The sequence below is a fragment of the Camponotus vicinus genome, unplaced genomic scaffold, assembly GCF_025532165.1.
Source record: "Camponotus vicinus isolate PSW18456_S1 unplaced genomic scaffold, iyCamVici1.0 SCAF_6, whole genome shotgun sequence".
Taxonomy (NCBI): Eukaryota; Metazoa; Arthropoda; class Insecta; order Hymenoptera; family Formicidae; genus Camponotus; species Camponotus vicinus.
Genome location: NW_028141978.1, coordinates 14,596,859 through 14,617,098, shown reverse-complemented (window position 1 = coordinate 14,617,098; position 20,240 = coordinate 14,596,859). Strand labels below are relative to the sequence as shown.

Here is a 20,240-nt window from a genome sequence, read left to right as displayed (position 1 = left end):
TTACTACTACTAAACTACTAAGATACGCTTTTGTAAATGTAAACATACATCTTTTTTCAAATAACGGTACGGAACATGTGCAAAGTATCACGTACGAAGGCGTCGAGTTCTCAGGTGAAGAGAGCAAATGTTTTTTTTTTTTTTAGAGAGAATAAGAGTAATATATTCACAGAAAGCGAGAAATGAGGGTATATAAAGTAATACGCTGTAGAGAGAGAAACGTGAGAGATGTAAGAGATAAGCGAAAGAGAGAGAGAGAAAAAAATTGAGAATAAGAAAAGATGAGAAATTGTTGAAGAATGTGCAAAACAAGGGAATGATGTGCTACGAGTGTACTTGTACAACAGTATGTGGCTAGTAACAATCCTTGAGTAAAGAAATATAATGTACGGTTTCGCGCCAAGAGATAGATCGTCTATTCTGACTTATCTAAATATAATATTTTTATGAAGTGAAGAGCATGTATTTTTTTTTACCAGTTTTCCTTGTAAAATCTTTCCTCATGCGCTTAATGGAAATCAATGAGTCAATGGTACGATCACAAAAGCGATTTTTTTCTTGCAGTATATTTATTGCTGTACCATTAGCAGACATTTCAGAATTCCATGCATCATATTTTCGTTTTTATAAGGTAATAAAAAGTTCCTCTTCTTTACGCACAGTGTGCGTCAGATTTGTAATGAAATTTACAATGAAATTGCTTACACAAATGTATACTAAGTGCGACACATGACGAATATATATACATAGCTTATATCGTTCAAAGAAATTGAGAGTTAAACGCACGAGTAAAATAACAGCAGCCGGAATACAATCACATTCATATTTCATAAAAATCTACATATGACTGTGTTTAGATGCGTTTCAGAGATATATATATAATAGTTTACATAAATTACATATATTACATTCATGAATTAAGAGGGATAATTAAAGAAAGAAGGGAAAATGAATAAAATAATTAAGGGAAAAAGTAGTAAAATAAAAAATTACGGAAAATTTTTTATTTATGATGGACATTATACGTCAAATATGTTTCAGAAATTGTTAATCATTATTAGTATTAACATAATAATTGTAAACATTACATCATTGTTCTATGAGGATAATTCGAAAAGTTTTAGGCCTGACAAAGAAAACACGATTTTTGGCAAAATTTATTTTATTTTCCATAGTCCCCTTTTAGCTCAGTATACTTATTCCAATGATATTCCAACTTTTTAATAGCGTCTCTATAATACGATTTTTTTAAACCTTCAAAATAAGCGTTAGTTTTATCGATTATTTCAATATTTGAATCAAATTTTTCTTTCAATAATTTTGTCAGACATAACTGTTTTTGAGCGATCTTTCATGGACGTACGACACATGTGGACGTACCACATTTAAATTCAGCAGCTTATTTTTTTAACAATTGAAAATGATGGTGAAGACTCTGCTAAAATTGAATCAAGCTCATTTTTTATTTCTTTAGCGTTAAACTTTTTAAATCCGAATGTTTTATGTACGATATTCGATCTTAAAAATTGATTTTAAAAATGTATGCTTTATACAATAGAAACAAAGAAACTAACAAACGCATCTATCTGAAATTTTAATAATAATCCACTACAAGATTAAACTTGTCAAAAATTATAGCAGTTTGATATTTCTAGCATATCTTTGTTAAGCCGAGAACTTTTCAAACTACCCTGGTAAGTCCATCGCTGCAAATTCTTTCCCCATCTTCCATATATATATCTTTTTTATATAAATTAAAAATCGCCTAATATAAATTGGACATAAACAATATAACACCTTCTGAGATAAACGAAGATTCCTGTTGTTGCCATTTTCTTTTCTTGTTACAGAATATTTACAACTATTTATCGAGGAATTGTTATTAAACGGAGATTTTATTTGGGTTTAATTAATTGCATTGTAAACCAAGATTGGAAGTATTGAATTGTTTTATATTTTTAACTAAATTTCACAGCTTTGTAGCATGTGTGCAGTCTTGATTCCAGTTTATCTGAAAAATACATATAAAAATATATTAGATTTCATGCCATAATAAAAAATATAACAAAATTATAAAAATTGCATTATTAAAGATATCTGGTTCATATTAGACGCTGTGGTCAGAAAGATATCACAGCGGGAATCTGTTAACCAATTTGATCTAACATGTTTGTGCAGTGACAAACACAAAAAAAATATGTTGGTCACGAATTTACATGTATATTATATTTGACAATTTCTTAATTTTTTCCATATTAATTTTTAACACATATGATGTAAAAACTGCTCAATCATAAATCTAATAATAATACATAAAGACAACAAATGAGATCTGAAATTAGCTTTTGATAGGGTAGATAGAAAGAAACTATGAGAAATAATGGAAGAAAAGGAAGTACGCAAAAGACTGATGAAAAGAGTGAAGAATATATATGAGAAGACAGAAACCATGATAAGAACGAGGGACGGATACACAAGAAGTTTTACTAAGAAGAAAGAAATAAGACAAAGATGTATGCTGAGTCCATCCCTATTTAACTTATACATTGTGGATCTAGATAGGGAATTAGCGAAAAGTAATATCAAAGGTATAACTTTAGGAGCAGAAAGAAAAAAATTATGGTCATTAGCATATGCAGATGACATAGTTTTATTAGCAAAGAATAAAGTAATTCTAGAAAATATGATGGATACATTGAAAGGGTTTTTGAGAAAAAAAATGGAATTATGCACATATAAAAACTAAAGTATTGATATTTAATAGTAGTGGGAAGGGCAGTAGAGAAAAATGAAAATGGGAAAATAGGAAAATTGAGGAGGTAAAAAGTTTCAAGTATTTGGGTTTCACTTTTAATAGGAAAAGTAAAATTATACGGATCACATTAGGGAATTAAGTAGTAAAAGGAGAATTGCAGCAAGTAAAGTTTGGGCTAGGAAAAAGAATCTGTAAAGACAATTTTAGTAGGAGATGGGTATTATACAGTTATCTGGTTCAAAGTGTGATGTCGTACAGAGTTGAAATATGGGGAGGAAAGAAGAAGCTAGAAAAGACAATGCTAGATTACGTAAGATGGATTTTCAGATTAGATTTTTGTACACAAAGATATATAATTCTGAAGCAGTTAGATTTGGAAAAATTAAAAATTGGATGGGGAATCAGAGCGATTGTCGAGTGGAAAATTATATTAAGTAGGTAGAGCGAGATTTGAGTAAAAAATTAGAGAAAAAGAGGAAAAACTTAATGAAGTGATGGAAGGAAAAAGTAAGCATGAAAAACAGTGTTATATAGCAGGGAAAAAGAGAAATTTTTCAATAGGAATGGATGGAGTATAGAAGAAATCGAGAATATGTGGAAAAAAGGTTTAGAGATGGAAATTGAAAATATGATAGTAGAAAGAGAAAAGGATATTCAGAGGCAAACGATAGATAGAATAAAGAATACAAGGTATAACAAAAGATATAAAGAATTAGGAGTGGAAATAGAAAGAAATAATTATCTTAGAAGAGAAATAGATATTGAGAGAATGGGTGAGAGCATTAAGATTAAGATGTGGTAATAAAGAGATAATAGGTATTAGATAAAGGAAGAAAAATTTAAGGTATGTGTATTTTGCGAAGAAGCATTAGATAATATAGAACATTATGTAGGAGTGTGTAAAAGTGAAAGAGTGGTTTGCAGGTCTAGGAAGAAATGTAAATGAAAGGATTAAAAAAGTTTTGAATGATGATTTAGAGGAAGGGAGAGGAAAAATTGTAGAAAGTCTATGGAAAGAAAAAGAAAAAAAAAGAGGAGAAAGAATAAAGTGTATAGAACAGTTCAAAGAGCCTATATAAACCTATATATAAAAGAAATAGAAATAGATAATTGTAAGATTTAGGAATAGAAAACAATGAGGTAAAGAAAACATAAATAAAAAGTATAAATAAAAGTACAAATAAGAAAGAAAGCAATAGGGATGATACAATTCAGATACTAAGATATGATACAAGATATAATATAAGCGGAAATATGTGGTAAAATGTGATAAGATAAAATTTAAAGTGTATAAATAAATGTATATATGTATATGTATATAAGTAGATATATATATGGGTATGCTTGTATGTAAGTAAATAGATATGTATGTATGTATGTATATGTAAAATGTAAAAAGTATAGAGATATAAAGGCATAAAAGTAAGATGTAAAAGATATAGAATTTGAAAAGTATATATATATATATATAAATAGGCATACGAAATTATGATTTGTAAATAAATGAAATAAATGTTAATAGATATATATAAGTAATATGTAACAATTATTTGGTTAAAAGGTATGAATGGATGAATGGTTAGACAAACATTGTAACCAAGTCCCTTCTTGGCAATAACTGGAAGAATAAACTTACTACTACTACATAAAGATAACAAATGATAAATAAAAGTATGACTCACAAAATTTGTCCATATTTTATTGAATATCTAAGAATTATTTAGAACTTTTCTTCTTCAAGACCATGCTTGAAGAACATGAGTACAGGCACAGAGTCGCCATCGATCTCACGGTACTCCATGAGGCCTACAATGCCGTCAATGTCCATTGAAACACCGGTGAAAAATTGCAGCTCCTTGAAACGGCTCAGAATATCCTTCATAACTTTGTTCATGTTAGTCTTAAAAACCTCTACTTGATCAGGTGCTTTTTCTTCTAGCCTTGCTACTAGCCTGTAAAAAAAGAAAAGTATGCATATATTATAAATGTGCATATTCTTTCATGTATAGAAATCTCTTTCTCTCTCTTGTTTAAAGGTTTAAAAATTTTTATTTTTTTAATACTTTTTTTTTATTATTCTATATTACTCTATTTATTATTTTTTTTCTCTTTAGAGAGAAATATTTTTCTCTTTAAAAACGTTATTCTAGTGATCATTAAACAGTTGAAAATATTTTGCCTGTATAAGAGATTTAATGAGTCATATTGTCGAGACTCATCATCAAATGATTTAACCTCAATATTTCTAAATCTTTTTTATGTAACAATTATAAAATAATTACAAATTATATATATATATATATATATATATATATATATATAATGTAACAAAAGTTATATATTTCAACTCTATTTCAAAATGCACAACGATAGTGTTTTTTACTTAATTGAACTATCCCAAAAAATTTTATTTAATAAATGAAGAGATCCATAATAAAAAAAATACTTACTTCTTCATATAATCCTTGAGATATAAGGTGTAAGATTTCTTATCTCCAAAGGCAAATGTTTCTTGAAGCCGGTGATTCAACACAACATCGACTCCAGATTCCACCATCTCATCAGTGCCTTCATCAGCCTCTTCTGCAGAGGGATTGAATCCGGCAATATTAAGTTCGCCCGATTTACGAGTAACTAACTGAAAAATAATTAGTACATATGTATAGTGTACGAATCTTCTGTACAAAAGAAAAAAATACTTTATATGTATAAATATGTACTTTGCCATATACTTCATACAGCACATCATCCACCAGCTTGATTTTATAAGTGTCGGAGAACATTTCATCCCCTAAAAGCATGTACAGAATGTTATAAGATTATATACTTACGATATAAATTATTTTATGCGCATTTATAAATTATTATTTTATGTCGATATCAGAATTCAAGATCTCATATTAATAAATAGCACGTTGCTCTCGCAGAGAGAATCGTTAAGAACATATGGGAAGGTTAGGAATTTTATATATTGTTATATGTATCAATCAAAGAATCTAAACCGTTAAAGTATAATAATCGTGCTAATTTATCATGAAATATAAAAAAAAAGTGTATATCAAAATTTCCATTTAGAAATAATTTGAAAGTTGTGGATTTCTCAAAACTCGTCAAAAACGTTCGAAGTGTCATCAACCTCTTTGTTCGTGTATTATCACATCTTGACTTGGAAAATAAAAAATAATTAGCTCTTATGATTGCGAAAATCGTTTGTCGTTCACTCACCGGTGAAAAGATCCTTGTAAATCCTCATTGTGGAAGATGGAGAAAGATATAATTACAGCTAAAACTAAATAAGACACGGTCACTCAACAGAGCGCACCGGAAAAGAAGGAGATTCAGCGAGTATCTGAGAGTATGTGTGCCAACTTGACTCATGAAGATTTTTCTTAGGAACAAAGCTTAGTACCATAAAGATCAAAAATTGCTAGAAAGGTAATGGCCGCATTCAGCGGACTCAACCGCTAGTAGCAATCGAACATGATTGGTTTCTACTTTCAAGTCCAATCAATCAGCGTCGAATTACATCGGAAAATTTAGTAATGCCCAACTGTGAGTACGTTTACATGGCAACGTTAAATCAGGTTTAGTAACAACCGCTGTTGCAACTATTGATGTTAGATGCCGTGTAAACCGTGCTTTACGCCGATGTTATTACACCAGTGTAGTAACGCTACTCCTGGGTTCCGCTGTTTGTGATACGGGAAAGTTACGTCTGCGATTGGTCAGATTTTCAATACGCCCGATACGCGCATACCGTAGTACGCTCTATGGGACCCCACCCTTAGGGCTCGTTCCCACTGAGCGCGTCACGCGTCGCGTCACCAGCGTGAGCCAATCAAAACATCCCATTGTAATAACATGTTTTCCGTGTTATTACAATGGGATGTTTTGATTGGCTCACGCTGGTTGACGCGACGCGTGACGAGCTCAGTGGGAACGAGCCCTTACGGTTCTTGAAGCGAGGTGAAAATTACAAAAGTGAACAGATTTACTAGATTTCGACAAATGAAATTGTAGATACTCTAGTAAATTTCCTCACTTTTGTTATTTTCACTTTGTTTCAAAAACCGTAATAGGCCCCGTGCTGAGGAAAAGTAGTAGACTTAAGTCCCTTGCACAATGCTAGGCAACAGGCAACAAGAACAGAAATAGTATCTATTCTCTGCTCCTATTGGCAAATATTTTCTGTTCCGCGTATTTATTGGTGATAGTTTCTATTCCTTATTTCTATTGCCTGTTGCCTAGCATTGTGCAAGGGGCTTTACAAATCCGGCTTTAAGAAGACGTGTAAACGCTACGAGAGTTATAACAATCGTATTGCCAACCTGAATAATCAAGTATCAACGAGTGACGAGTATACAAAAACTGCCAATAAGTTAAAGTAAAGAGGAATAGTGATAAAATAAATCCTTGCGTGTAAACGAACATCACTTTTAAGCGTCGTCTACAATGAGATTTTAAGGAGACTTAAGGCGTAAGACTTAAGAAATTGACCAATCACAGTCAAGTATTAAGAGAATACTCGACTGTGATTGGTCAATTTCTTAAATCTTACGCCTTAAGTCTCCTTAAAATCTCATTGTAGACGACGCATTAACCGAAGTTTAACTCGTTAAAGAAGGATTTACATTGCGTTAAATGTCCGATGTATGACATTTAATTGGATATAATGGGTTTGGGACACAATGTAAATCCTCCTTTAACGAGCTAAACTTCGGTTAGAATAAGTTGTGGAATTGGGCCTAAGGCCCAGTTCCACAACTCGAGTTAACCCGAGTTTAAAGCCTACGGCACACGATACAATTTTTCGTACTGGATTTGATAAGATTTAGTAAAATATTAGAAATGCTGCATTCTGATTGGTGCATTTTTAGTATTTTACTAAATCTTATCAAATCCAGTACGAAAAATCGTACCGTGTGCCGTCGGCTTAATACGTTAAACTGGGTCCTGATTGGTCCATTCGTCACTTAAACTCGGGTTAACTGGATTGTGGAACTGGGCCTAAGGCCCAGTTCCACAACTTACTTTAACCGAAGTTTAACTCGTTAAAGGAAGATTTACATTGCGTCCATTGTCCGATGTAAGACGTCCGATTGGATACAGTGGGCTTTGGATGCAATGTAAATCCTCCTTTAACGAGCTAAACTTCGGTTAAAATAAGTTGTGGAACTGGACCTAAATTACCTATTGTAGACCCGGCTTAAGCGATGTAAGACGTAAGCGTAAGAAAATCGACCAATCACGGTCGACTATTGGCCCCTCCAAGGGTATGATTGGTCGATTTTTTTACGCTTACGTTTTACGTGCTTATGGAATTTTATGTGTGATGGCCATTACGGAACACCTTGTGCGGAGGCCATAAGGTAGCCATATGAAAACGTAAGAATTCCGATTTGTTGATTTTCTTAATGCGTCGTGTACAATGAGATTTTAAGGCGTAAGACTTAAGAAATTGATCAATCACAGTCAAGTATTAAGAGAATACTCGACTGTGATTGATCAATTTCTTAAGTCTTACGCCTTAAAATCTCATTGTAGACGCCGTTTTACCGTTCACGTCTTTAAGGCCATGGCACACAAAAAAACGTAAGCAATAAAACGTAGTCAGTAAGCAAATTGACCAATCATGATTGAGCAGTAAGGCAGCCATATTAAAACGTAAGAAAACGTAAGAATTCCGATTGGTCGATTTCCTTACTGACTACGTTTTACTGCTTACGTATTTTTGTGTGCCAGGGCCCTAACTGCTTATATATTTTTGTATTCCAGGGCCCTAAAGCACCAGTTCTCGTTTGTACGCTCACAGGGTCTGTTCTTTTTAGCTGCACTGCTGCACTAGTGCAATAAGTTAGAAAGAGACTATGGCCGGTATTCATAATCCGATCTTATATTTGAGATCGTTTTAAGTTCGAGCTTGAAATGCTACGCAGCCATTTGATTGGTTGAATGAGGTCTTAAGTCAACCTCGGACCAGACTTAAGGCCGGTATTCATAGTCCGATCTTATATTTGAGATCGTCTTAAGTTCGAGCTTGAAATGCTACGCAGCCATTTGATTGGTTGAATGAGGTCTTAAGTCAACCTCGGACCAGACTTAAGACAATCTTAAATATAAGATCGGACTATGAATACCGGCCTAAGACAATCTTAAATATAAGATCGGACTATGAATACCGGCCAAACATACCTTCTTTCACTCTAACTAATTGCACTAGTGCAGCAGTGCAGCTAAAAAGAACAGGCCCACATTCTCGACTTCGTGCTTTGTGTGCGTGAGTAGAGAGAATAAAAACCGTTGCATCTGACGTCGATATACTTTGGTGTGTAGGCTTTACTTAACGTGCATAATGGGTTATACGGCAGAAGAATATACAGATATGATTATCTGTTACGGAATGGCCGGGGAAAATGCCTCTGCAGCAATGCGTTTGTACGCAGAACGATTTCCCAATCGTGAGCGGCATCCGTCAAACAAAACCGTATTGAGCTGTATCCAACGAGCAAGAGAAACAGGACTTCTTGTGACGCACAAACGACATATTGATGTACCATTACACCATCACGCGCATAGTCGCATCGACGAAAAAGTTCTGCGAGCGCTTGAAGAAAAACCAAGGAATATATGCCGCATAGCTCGTACACTCGGTATAGGGCGATCCACGGTATATCGCATTTTAGAAGAGAATGATTTGCATCCAGTAACGTCAGATTCCGACTCCGAATAGCATACAATAGTATGACGCATACAAGCATCTACCATGTGCGCGTGTACGTTCGGGACTTCAGGCTACGTCGAACAGAAAAACGTATTAATTTTTGACTTCTTCTTTCTTGAGTAATTATGACAGTCCCAAAATTTCTGAACTGGCGATTTGACGATCTTTATTATCAATCACCTCTTATAAACTATTATACAGTGTTATATATTATTATACATTTTTATGGATGACACCCGATTGACCACGTCGCCAATTGGCCAATAAACGATAACTCTCAAACTACGTTTTATATTCGTTTTATATCGTTTAAAATAGGATTCTCTGATTGCTCAATCGTTGCTGATTACCCTAGGCACAGGTCGATATAATTGTGGTCAATCGCAACGTGGTCAAACGAGGCACTCCCCATTTTTATATACTATTCTATAATATCTAATATTACATACAGAAATCTAGCATTATATTCTTCATACAAATAAAACATTAGTCTTCAGAGGAATGATTGTGATTGGTGAGTGACATTTAATAATCTATCTCAGGAGCGATTAACTCGTACTAGAAATCCTATAATAAGAGTCTTGCTATCAGGTGATGCGCTCACGCATGCTCATGACAGTCTATCACAGTCTACGTTGTAAAATATATTAGAAAAAATTAAATAACGGGTGGATATACAGCATCGTTTTGCAACTCTTTAGCTAAAGGATATATCGTGAAGATATTTAATAAATGTTCTGGAATATATAAAATATTTTAATTAATTTTTTATAATGCATACAGTATTTTAATTACAGTATTTTGTAGTACAAAAAATATTTTAATTAATGTTTTGCATGTTCAATTTCTTTTATATTGTTTTATTTTTTTTCTTTATTTTGTTAATCTTTATATGCTATTACTAAATACTAAAGATTAAGGCCCGTATTCTGAATCCTCTTTTATCGATAAAAGTACTCCTAAAAGCGACCTGTAGTCAATCAGAAGGCTTATATGCCACTTTTAGAGGCACTTTTATCGATAAAAGAGGATTCAGAATATGGGCCTAAATGTAAAAGTTGAGTATTCTCTTAATACTTGATTGTGATTGGTCAATTTCTTAAGTCTTACGCCTTAAAATCTCATTGTAGACGACGCTTTATGGATTGCGGTACTTTGTATATCTAGTGACTTTAGTAAAAGGGTGCATTCGTTTATGCAGTCGCTGCCGCAAATGTCATTTGTTTATCTATAGTTTACATCACGTACACTATAGATAAACGAATGACATCTGCGGCAGCGACTGCGTAAACGAACGCACCCAAAGATTTGAACCAGCGACATGCAGCGTACTAGTCATGCACCTCATGCACTACACTACGCCGAGTGGTATCCGATTGACCACGTCGCCAGTTGGCCAATTCAAAATAGGACTCTTTGATTGGTCAATTGTTGCTGGTTACCCTCGGCATAGGTTGATATAATTGGCTCTGGTCAATCGCAACGTGGTCAAACGAGGCACTTCCAATGGGTGCTTTCCATTTAGGCCCAGTTCCACAATCTAGTTAATCCGAGTTTAAGTGGCGAATGGACCAATCAGGACCCAGTTTAACGTATTAAACTCGGGTTAACTCGAGTTGTGGAACTGGGCCTTATGCCTGTTTCTACCAACGTCGTTTAACTTAAAGCCCCTTGCACAATGCTAGGCAACAGGCAATAGAAATTAAGGAATAGAAACTATTCACCAATAATTACGCAGAACAGAAAATATTCGCCAATAGGAGCAGAGAATAGATACTATTTCTGTTCTTATTGCCTGTTGCCTAGCATTGTGCAAGGAGCTTTAATCTTAGCTTAACTCATTCTTTGTCTCTTTCTAAAGGAACAGTTAGAAGGAGACAAAGAGTGAGTTAAGCTAAGATTAAGGTTAAACGACGTTGGTAGAAACAGGCATTAGCGACACAAGTCGACACAAGCATTATTCTATTTTTTTTCAGTGAATAACACAAACAAAGATAGAATGGCCGCATTCAGCAGACTCAACAGTTGGGCAACATTACTAGATTTTCCGATGTAATTCGACGCTGATTGGTCGGACCTGAAAGTAGAAACCAATCATGTTCGATTGCTACTTAGCGGTTGAGTCCGCTGAATGCGGCCATTGACACTTGTGTCGATTTGTGTCGCTAAATGGAAAGCACCCAATATTATTCCGTCTCTATCCTCTTCTACTATCCGAAGCTAGCCGAAACGCCCATGGTGTAAGTAGACAAGGTGAACCATTCCGATAGATGCGCAGTAGATTAAAATAAGTGGGGGACAGTCAGTCAATTACGTTTTGAGCTTTTATGCGAAATTCAATGGTCCATATTCTGAATCCTCTTTTATTGATAAAAGTGCCTTTAAAAGTGGCTTATAAGCCTTTTGATTGGCTGTAAGCCACTTTTAGAGGCACTTTTATCGATAAAAGAGGATCCAGAATATGGACCAATATGGCTGCTTATATACTTTCACTGTCACATTGAATGAGTTAAACATGAGTTGAACTGATCGTTATTAATTATCGGTTGAATGTTGTTCTCATCGTGATTAAAATATGCTGAAAATGCCAGTGTGCTGTGTTAAAAATTGCAAAATACAAAACTGTATTAAAAAAGAAAAAAGAAAACTCAAACATATGTGCAATAAATAATCTGTATAGTCATACTTCGCTTCTGTAATATTTATATTAAATACAACATATTTTTATCCAAATTGCGTGAGATACAATCTCATTTCATTTTTGAAACTTTCAAACAGCGCGCTGCCTAAAAGCTCAAGTTCTGATTGGTCAAGATCTCAGACCTCCGCCATTATGCGCAATGGTTCACCTTGTCTACTTACACCATGGAAACACCGACCGCCGACCTCTGCTCTCTCCCTCACCCTTGCGTTCCCCCCTCTATTACTATTGCGTGTTGCCGCGTCGCAAATCGTGATCGTGGATCTGGCAGCTTTAGTTTTATGCGTCATTTCCGCTCTCGACAGCTTAAGCAGGGCACGTGTGTGAAACGAGGGCTTCGTTTTTCTTTTTTCGAAAAATACCAGAGATTAAGATTATAAAACGTAGTTTGGGAGCTATCGTTTTTTGAAAGTGCATTGTTTGTATTTTTTTCCTATAGATATTGCAGATCGAATATTATTAATATGGAGAACGGTAAAGAGGAAACAAACGATGACCGTTTGAACGGTGACGCCGTTGATGAGGTTAAAAACGTGCCGACTGTGGACGCCGACAATACAAACGATGCGAAAGAACCAACCGCGGAAATTTCAGAGAAGGCTAACGCCGAAGTAGAGGTATGCATCGTATTTTGTTTTCGTAAAATAATTTTGTCTTTTATATCCCTTGTATTGAAAAATCGTATCTTAACTGATGCAAGAAAATCGACGTGTAAAAAGTAACGACCAAGAAAAAGTGGCAACATTTTAGACTTGTATGTTTTTATTTTAGGTCAATGATATTGTTGACGCTGCAGATAATGCAAGTGAAGAAGCTGAAGAACCTACAGCTGAAAAACCTACAGCTGAAGAACCTACAGCTGAAGAACCTACTAAAGAACTTTTGGAAAAAATCAAGGACCAAATAGAGGTATATATGTTTTTTTCTTTTGTAAGAAACAAAACCATAATAGTCTATAAAAGTAACGTCTACACCATAATGCTTTACAAAAATAACATCATAAGAAATAAAAATAATAAACAAGTATCAATGTTTTATGCTTTTATTTATTTTCTTTTCACAGTATTACTTTGGCAATGTAAATATGCAGAGGGACAAATTTCTCATTGAACAAACAAAACTAGACGAAGGCTGGATTCCCATGACTGTTATGTTAAACTTCAAGCTATTAGCCAACCTTAGCAAAAATATTGATGTAATTTTGAAAGCTCTTGAAAGTAGCGATCTGATAGAAATTTCTGAAGATAGAAAGAAGATACGACGATCACCAAATTACCCTTTACCAGAATATAATGAGGAATATAGAAAAGCTCAAGAAGCTAGAACAGTTTATGTTAAGGGATTTCCATTAACTGATACAAATATTGATAAGTTAAAAAAATTTTTCAATCCATATAAACCATTTGAAACAATTGTGGTAAGTATATCTGTTTGCATTAAATTATTTATGGAATTACATATGGATAAGATTTTATATGTGGAAAATTTTATAATTAGGAATTAGATATAGATCTAACAATAAATATTAGAAATTATTATAAATATGTATCGATTTTTAAAGAGAATTATTTTATTTTACAGATGAGGAAATATCAAGATAATAAAGATAAAGTTTATAAGTTCAAAGGATCTGTTTTTGTACAATTTCAGACTTTGGATGGTGCAAAAGCTTTTATGAATATAGAATCTATAAAATATGGGGATACTGAACTAATAAGAAAATGGGCGTAAGTAAAAATATTTGTATGGAATTATATACACATTTTTTTTTTAATCGTATAATATATTTGATTTATAACATATATTTATTTATGTGAATTTGATATAATTTTTATAGTGCAAATTACAATCTAGAAAAAGCTCAAGAAAAGGAGGAACGTAGAAAAAAGAAAGCAGATAAATCAAAGAAATCAGTTACTGTAAGTGAGGAAAATAAATAGAAAAGATGTATAATTTAAATGTAGATTAATTTTAACTTAATTTTTCAAAATTATGATTTTAATATGTTTAGGCAGAAGAAAAGGAAATAGAAATTGATAAAACAGACCAGACATTAGCAGAAACAGATACTAATATAGATAATAAATTACCAAAAGGTTCAATCCTTTACTTTTCTGGTGTTTCCAAAATATGTACAAGAGAAGATATAAAAGAATCTTTAAACAAATTTGATGCAGATATTGCATATATTGATTTTCGAAGAGGGGATACAGAAGGATGGGTACGTCTGCAAGGAGAAAATGCTGCTAAATCTTTGTTAGAAAAGACAAATGAAGGAAAGGTGAGAAATATATAACTTTTGGATTATGCTTTTAGAATCATAATAATCGAGTGTAACAATTAAATTATCTTCCAAGGTGGTAATTGGCGAAGTTGAAGTTATTTACAAAGTTCTTGAAGGTGAAGAGGAAGACAAGTACCTGGCAAAAACGATGGAAGAAATAGCGGCGTCGAAAAAGAAATATAGCAAAGGAAAACGAAGTGGTAAAAAAGGTAAGAATCATTCAATTTTGAAAATACTACTATTTTATCGATCATAATGTATATATTAATGATGCTATTGCCATGCTAATACTGAGAAATCATACATTTGGATTTCGCTGAGTTAAACTCTTTAAATTACTGAATTTTCTATATGATGATAAAAAATAATCTATAATTTAAAGAAATAGATATTAATTTTTTTGTATTCTAAGGACGTAACGTGCGAGGAAAGAAGAGAAATAACAGTCCCGCTCCTAACGTAGTTCCAGCCAAGAAGATGGCTCTCGAATAAGATCGACTTATCCTCATACTTTTAAGGCATATAATGTGCCACTGTATTTTCAATGTATTGACAAGTTGTATAAAAGAAAAACACTGAATTATTGCTAGTATAAGTTATACATTTACTTCTTAGAAGCCGACCTTATATGTAAACTTTAATTTTTATTATATTTTCATTCTCGATGTATATGATATAAGGTACTTTGAAAATATAGTTTTGTCTATATTTGTTACATGATATTTATAACATTAACATTTCAGTTGATTAAAAGTCCAACGAATAATATGACTGATAAAGAAAAGTCGTGTATATCTTTATAAATTGGCATTTATTGTTGTACAGTGAAATTTACAAATTGATTTTCTAAACTATAACACGCATTTAAATTTCACTGCCATCTTAAGTGCGTCGATACTACCTTCACGCAAGTATCACAACGTGTTGTCAAATATCCGATCATTCGCGAATGATACTTTGAAAAATTACACGTAATAACGTATATACTTAAAATTATTGTAATACAAGTTACCGATCGAGCGACACCGAATCTGTGTGCATTACGCTACATGGTATTCTTAATTACAAGTTTATGTTTTCTTAATTGTATCGATACATATGTATAATTTCATGCCGAGGAAGTCGTACAATGCGATCGATTAAATAAATCTTATTACTTTAGACAGTCTCTTGATTTTTAACGATCTTGAAACTCGCTTACTCGGAATATTCTAGATGGAAAAGGTTGCGTGGTTCTTTTTTCCATGTAGGATATATAACATTTGAATTGCGTTAGAAAATTCAGTTCTCATAAAGCGTTATCGTAATATATGAATGATTTTCAGACTCACGATTTTACCATAGTTTCAATAATTAGGATATAAACGAGATACAAACTTGTCATTTAGGAATTTTTATGCGAGTAAAAATCTATCAATGATCGCGTCCGTAGTGTCGTTCGCTTTTTGTATTTTGACTGAATTTTTGTCACACTCGATACTATTATATTATTGTATTACATCCATGATATATCCTGTGAAAAGTGCATTTTATTTTTTTCTCGTAGATCGATTTAGTTGCGCACGAAATGATGAAAGTGACTATCAAAACTTATATAATACCTCTGTGAAGTCTGACGGTACACAAGAATCAGGTCATGAATATTAATTCGAGATTAAAGACTCTCTGCAAAGACAAAATGTATCTCTGCAAACACGAGCGCGATCACGTCTTAGGATACTTGGTCGTGGAAAAGAGAAAGAGAGAGAGAGAAAGAGAGAGAGAGAGTGTTCTATACAAATCTTTGATAATTTTAACTTTACTTTAAGAGAGAAATTACCTTTTTTCATTATTACATTTTTGAGCATATTTTATCTCAGCGATAATCTCGGTTCAGAAAGGCCGCGATACAAAGGACTATTAATATTGTTCATAAACTTTCTCTTAAAAAAATGTCCGAGTCTCATCAACAGAAGCTCGTATCAATGTATTTGTATATCTCCATCTTTATAAACAATTTTAATTTAAAATTAACAATTTTCAACAATTTCAACTCTTAAAATTAAGAATTTTATAAGCAAGATAAAAGGATTTTCAGTTAAGATGTAGAACAGTTATAAAATCACATAATTTAATTAAATCAACTTTTAAATAACAATTTTTAATTTCAAAAATAACAATTTTTAATTTTAAATCTTAGATAATATAAATATATTAATATATCAATAATTCTTCCTTAATGTCCATATTTCAACAATATATTTGCATTCATTCGTATATAATTTTCTATAATTTTATATTCGCGATAGATGGAGAATATACTGGAAACATACATGTCTCCAAATCAACAGATCCTTGAGAATTGCGTTTTATAAAAAAAGTAAGAGAGAAAATGATGTATTATGAGCGTCTATATCTTCAGACATCAGGAATTCTAGTCGCGATTTCGATAATCGCGATTGTCAGACTATTCGCTCTATCAGAAGGACACTCAGCCCCACTTCTAACGGCTTTGGCATCGTCGAATGCATCGGCGATTGCAGTCGGAGAATTACGTCTCTCACCCGAGTAAATTTCGCAAGATTTATTAAGCTATTTCTCTTTGGCAGGATCGGTCAAAAGGTACGACTGACGCTGTCACAATCTCACGCAAGCGAGTACAAGTGATACTTGTAGTTACAGACGGGTAGAGCTTTCGTCTCGCTCGCGAATAAGCGTGTCCGATCCGTTTGATCCGTTTGGAATCGAGTGTCTCTTCCTTCCAATCGATGCCTCACAAAGCAGTCGACGAGGTATGCGATGGTATGCGAATCGTGTACGTGACTTTGGTATTCTGATCGTTTCAAGAGCGATCTCTCGAATCGAGGTCACGGAAATTACTGTGCACCGATCCGTGCACAGGTATTCTTATACGCATAATTGCTTTTTAGACAGAGATATCCTCGAATCTCCGTGCGTTACAGAGTTTCAATCATACGAGGTTTCATCCGTGATAATTCCGCTCTTCGTAATATCGAAGATATCGATACGTTGCCTGTATGTACCTACCTTCGTGTAGTGTGATGTATTTTTAAGGCCACCGAATTTTTTTCGTGATCTTTAAAAGAGAATCAGAACTCGTATTCCGATGAATTGAATGGCTAGGAAACGTATATCGACATCTTCAATTATAACAAAAATTCCTTGAAAAGATATCTTCTTGAGTCTCCAGTATGGAGACTATACTTAACAGCCCCTTCACAATCCAGCGAAAAGAAACTTTCCGTGCCAAAAGTGTGTTGAAGAAAAAAGTTTTTAAAATTGCACGAATACGTCAGTATAAATATTATTGAGGTCGCTGAATCCGAATCTGAAGCCAGAATTACAAAATTCAAAATGGTGAATCCAATATAGCGGATCAAAATTCAAAATAATTTTGGATTTCAATAAAAATGTGTATCATTTTTGGGGTTGCAAAATCCAAACCTAATATCAGATTTTCCAAATTGAAAATGGCAAATCCAATATGGCGGACCAGAGTTCGAACAAATGGTTGACATACATAAAGGTTGTATATTTCTCTCTTCAATTATTTTTAAATCCCGCTCTCTGCCGAACCCAGAGTTACGAATCGAGGACGTGGCGGTTATTGACACTGCGTTTTTTTACTTTTTTTTATTTTTTGAAAACTGGTATACGTTTCCACTTCTGTGCAAACAGCTTGATTTGATAATTCGTGACCCTGGATTCGGCAGATAGCGGGATTTATAAGTAATTGAAGAAAAAAGTGTACATCTTTTATGTATGGCAACTATTTGTTCTGGTCCGCCATATTAAATTTGCAATTTTTAATTTGGAAAATCTGATATTAGATTCGAATTCGGCGACCCCAAAAACGATAAGAAACCTATTTTTATTCAAACCCAAAATTATTTTGAATTTTGATCCGCCATTTTGAAGTTCGAAATTCTGATTTCAGATTCGAATTCAGCGACCTCAGAAACCTTAAAATACTCAAGGACAATCAAATCGTAACAGTAATAACATGTTTTTTTCAAGATGCCCCTATAGGACATCTACCTAACCTAACCTATAGGGGCCATGAAGCAAAAGTGGCACGAACTTTTTGACCCCTATAGGGGTCCCTGACAGTGAAGGGGTTAATAGGACTACGCGAATTATGATGTTTATTTTAGAAATCGCTGAATATTTTTCTAAAACAAGACAGCAATTTCCGGGAAAGATAAATCCATGTATAATCAAATATAAATATATGTATAATTATATGTAAAACGTCTATATATGTTTTCTTTTTTTTGCATAATCTGTTCGTCTACGGGAAAACTAATAAAAAGAATAATTTTCACGTTATTTATTTATATTTTAGAAAAAAGAAATTTTGAAGAAATGAGAAAAAATTGTCTCTATATAATTATATATAGGCAGTTTTTTTCTTTTTGTATAGTGATATAAATATATGATCAATTTTTTCTCATTTCTTCAAATTCTATTTTCTCTAAAAAGTATAATACGGAAATTATTCTTCTAATTATTTTTTTAATTATTCTTGTTATTTTCCTGCATATACGGAGATTATACAAGAGAAAGAAAACATACTGGCCATGTTTTATGTGTATTTATATTTAATTATAATATATATGAGTTTTTTTTCCCAGATAGAGAACGTCGTCCGCTTGTAAGTAGCAACTACCATGTCTTACATCAGTCGTAACAAACACTATTAATATGTTACGCTTCCACCGATAGAAAGAAGGAATAATGTCTTCCAAGGAATAACAGTTCATTGCAGTTCAGTATATAACAGTTCAGTAGTGCGATCGCGTTATAAGTCAGCCATAGTCGCGGACTGCAAGTAGTAATAGTCAGCAATAATATCCTACTGCAGTCAAATACATAATTCCAATCGTTAAGTATTTGAAATCACGATTCAAACGTAAATAATTCCGTTACAAGAGAGAGTTCTTTCGCATTACACTCACGTAATCGCGATATAAACGAGAAGTTCCCTTCATCAAGTCAGGCCAATCTGTTCATCCTCGCTAATCAAATGAGAAAGTGTCATTCAAAATCTGGACTCTGCCGAGGTGGCCTTTTCCGTGTCTACAAAAGTCACTCGTTTCGTTCGCGCGTTGCCCTCTAGGGGCAACCCCTAATGCTATACGGATATCTCTTGTATCTGCACACGTTTCTTGATGGTGTTGGTGTTACCGGCAGTGGTGCTGAGTGAGCTGGTCGTTCTGGCGGGCGGTTTTGGCGGAATCGAGTCCTTGCTGGTCCCATGACCGGATCCTCTTGGTTCCTTTCTGTTCGATTGCTCGCAGTCTGGGCTACCCTGAGACTGTTGCTGCTGTTCCTGGATCGAGGGACTTCTCGCGAGGGTGGTGTACGAAGGTGGTGGCTCCTGCGTGGGTCGCGCGCTCTCGGAAGGCTTCATGGACGTCCTGGTGGTCATCGGTAGGGACTCCTGTCCGTTTGGTCTGCAGTCCATAGCGGCGCGTTTTTTATCGCGATCACGCTGATAGTAAATTCCGGCGAAGATCAGCATGTTTAACACTAGGAGGATGCAACCGACACCCACAGTGATCGCTAGGGCGGTAGTAGTGCTATAGTAATGACGAGATGCCAGTCTCTGCAGTAGCTCGGCGTCGTCTTCGGAATCGTCGAGAATCGGCGTAATCTCGTCGATGAGGCTGTCGTCACCGGTAGACGTGCTGCAGGCAGTGGTCGAGGAAGCGCTCGTCCGCGTTGTGCCTGTCAACGGCAATGGCGTATACCATTCATCCCGAACCGGTCCTGAATA

The 20,240-nt window shown here is 34.1% G+C and overlaps 3 protein-coding genes and 1 non-coding gene across 14 annotated transcripts in view; 2 read left to right on the top strand and 2 right to left on the bottom strand.

Moving 5' to 3' along the window:
• Positions 1-989: 989 nt before the first annotated feature.
• Tctp (translationally controlled tumor protein) lies at positions 990-6,138 on the bottom strand. The gene is made up of 5 exons (XM_083101787.1): positions 5,981-6,138; positions 5,476-5,546; positions 5,206-5,393; positions 4,438-4,707; positions 990-2,011 (listed from the first exon to the last, which is right to left on the bottom strand). Exons 1-4 carry the CDS (start codon positions 6,006-6,008, stop codon positions 4,476-4,478), a joined length of 519 nt encoding a protein of 172 aa, XP_082957913.1. The 5' UTR covers positions 6,009-6,138; the 3' UTR covers positions 990-2,011; positions 4,438-4,475.
• A 5,492-nt stretch (positions 6,139-11,630) lies between these two features.
• Positions 11,631-15,622, top strand: La (La autoantigen-like). 3 transcript variants are annotated; one of them, XM_083101782.1, is made up of 9 exons: positions 11,631-11,716; positions 12,617-12,794; positions 12,949-13,086; positions 13,241-13,594; positions 13,759-13,904; positions 14,015-14,096; positions 14,189-14,458; positions 14,535-14,670; positions 14,874-15,622. In XM_083101782.1, the coding sequence occupies exons 1-9, from the start codon at positions 11,646-11,648 to the stop codon at positions 14,951-14,953; spliced, it is 1,455 nt and encodes a 484-aa protein (XP_082957908.1). In that variant the 5' UTR covers positions 11,631-11,645; the 3' UTR covers positions 14,954-15,622. The 3 variants fall into 3 exon arrangements, with proteins under 3 accessions (XP_082957908.1, XP_082957909.1, XP_082957907.1); XM_083101783.1 differs by lacking the exon at positions 11,631-11,716 and adding an exon at positions 12,399-12,492; XM_083101781.1 differs by lacking the exon at positions 11,631-11,716 and adding an exon at positions 12,444-12,496.
• LOC145973958 (small nucleolar RNA U6-53/MBII-28) lies at positions 14,724-14,808 on the top strand. The gene has a single exon (XR_014439595.1). It is a non-coding gene; the product is annotated as a small nucleolar RNA U6-53/MBII-28 (small nucleolar RNA).
• The window catches only part of Nlg-5 (neuroligin 5), a 254,643-nt gene continuing 249,656 nt past the window's right edge, over positions 15,254-20,240 (bottom strand). For all 9 annotated transcript variants that reach the window (XM_083101777.1, XM_083101771.1, XM_083101772.1 and 6 more), the window contains one exon: positions 15,254-20,233. In XM_083101777.1, the coding sequence (XP_082957903.1) occupies positions 19,596-20,233 (638 nt within the window). In that variant the 3' untranslated portion in view covers positions 15,254-19,595. The remainder of the gene's footprint in view (positions 20,234-20,240) is intronic.

What these genes read in the sequence shown, in the direction of transcription:
- Tctp (XM_083101787.1), bottom strand. Translation starts at nt 6,008, where the DNA reads ATGAGGATTTACAAGGATCTTTTCACCG. An exon ending in TTACAAGGATCTTTTCACCG is followed by an intron (nt 5,547 to 5,980) that starts GTGAGTGAACGA and finishes ACATGCTTTTAG; the next exon opens with GGGATGAAATGTTCTCCGAC. An exon ending in CTCAAGGATTATATGAAGAA is followed by an intron (nt 4,708 to 5,205) that starts GTAAGTATTTTT and finishes CTTTTTTTACAG; the next exon opens with GCTAGTAGCAAGGCTAGAAG.
- La (XM_083101782.1), top strand. Translation starts at nt 11,646, where the DNA reads ATGGAAAGCACCCAATATTATTCCGTCTCTATCCTCTTCTACTATCCG. An exon ending in AGGCTAACGCCGAAGTAGAG is followed by an intron (nt 12,795 to 12,948) that starts GTATGCATCGTA and finishes TTTTTATTTTAG; the next exon opens with GTCAATGATATTGTTGACGC. An exon ending in AACCATTTGAAACAATTGTG is followed by an intron (nt 13,595 to 13,758) that starts GTAAGTATATCT and finishes TTTATTTTACAG; the next exon opens with ATGAGGAAATATCAAGATAA.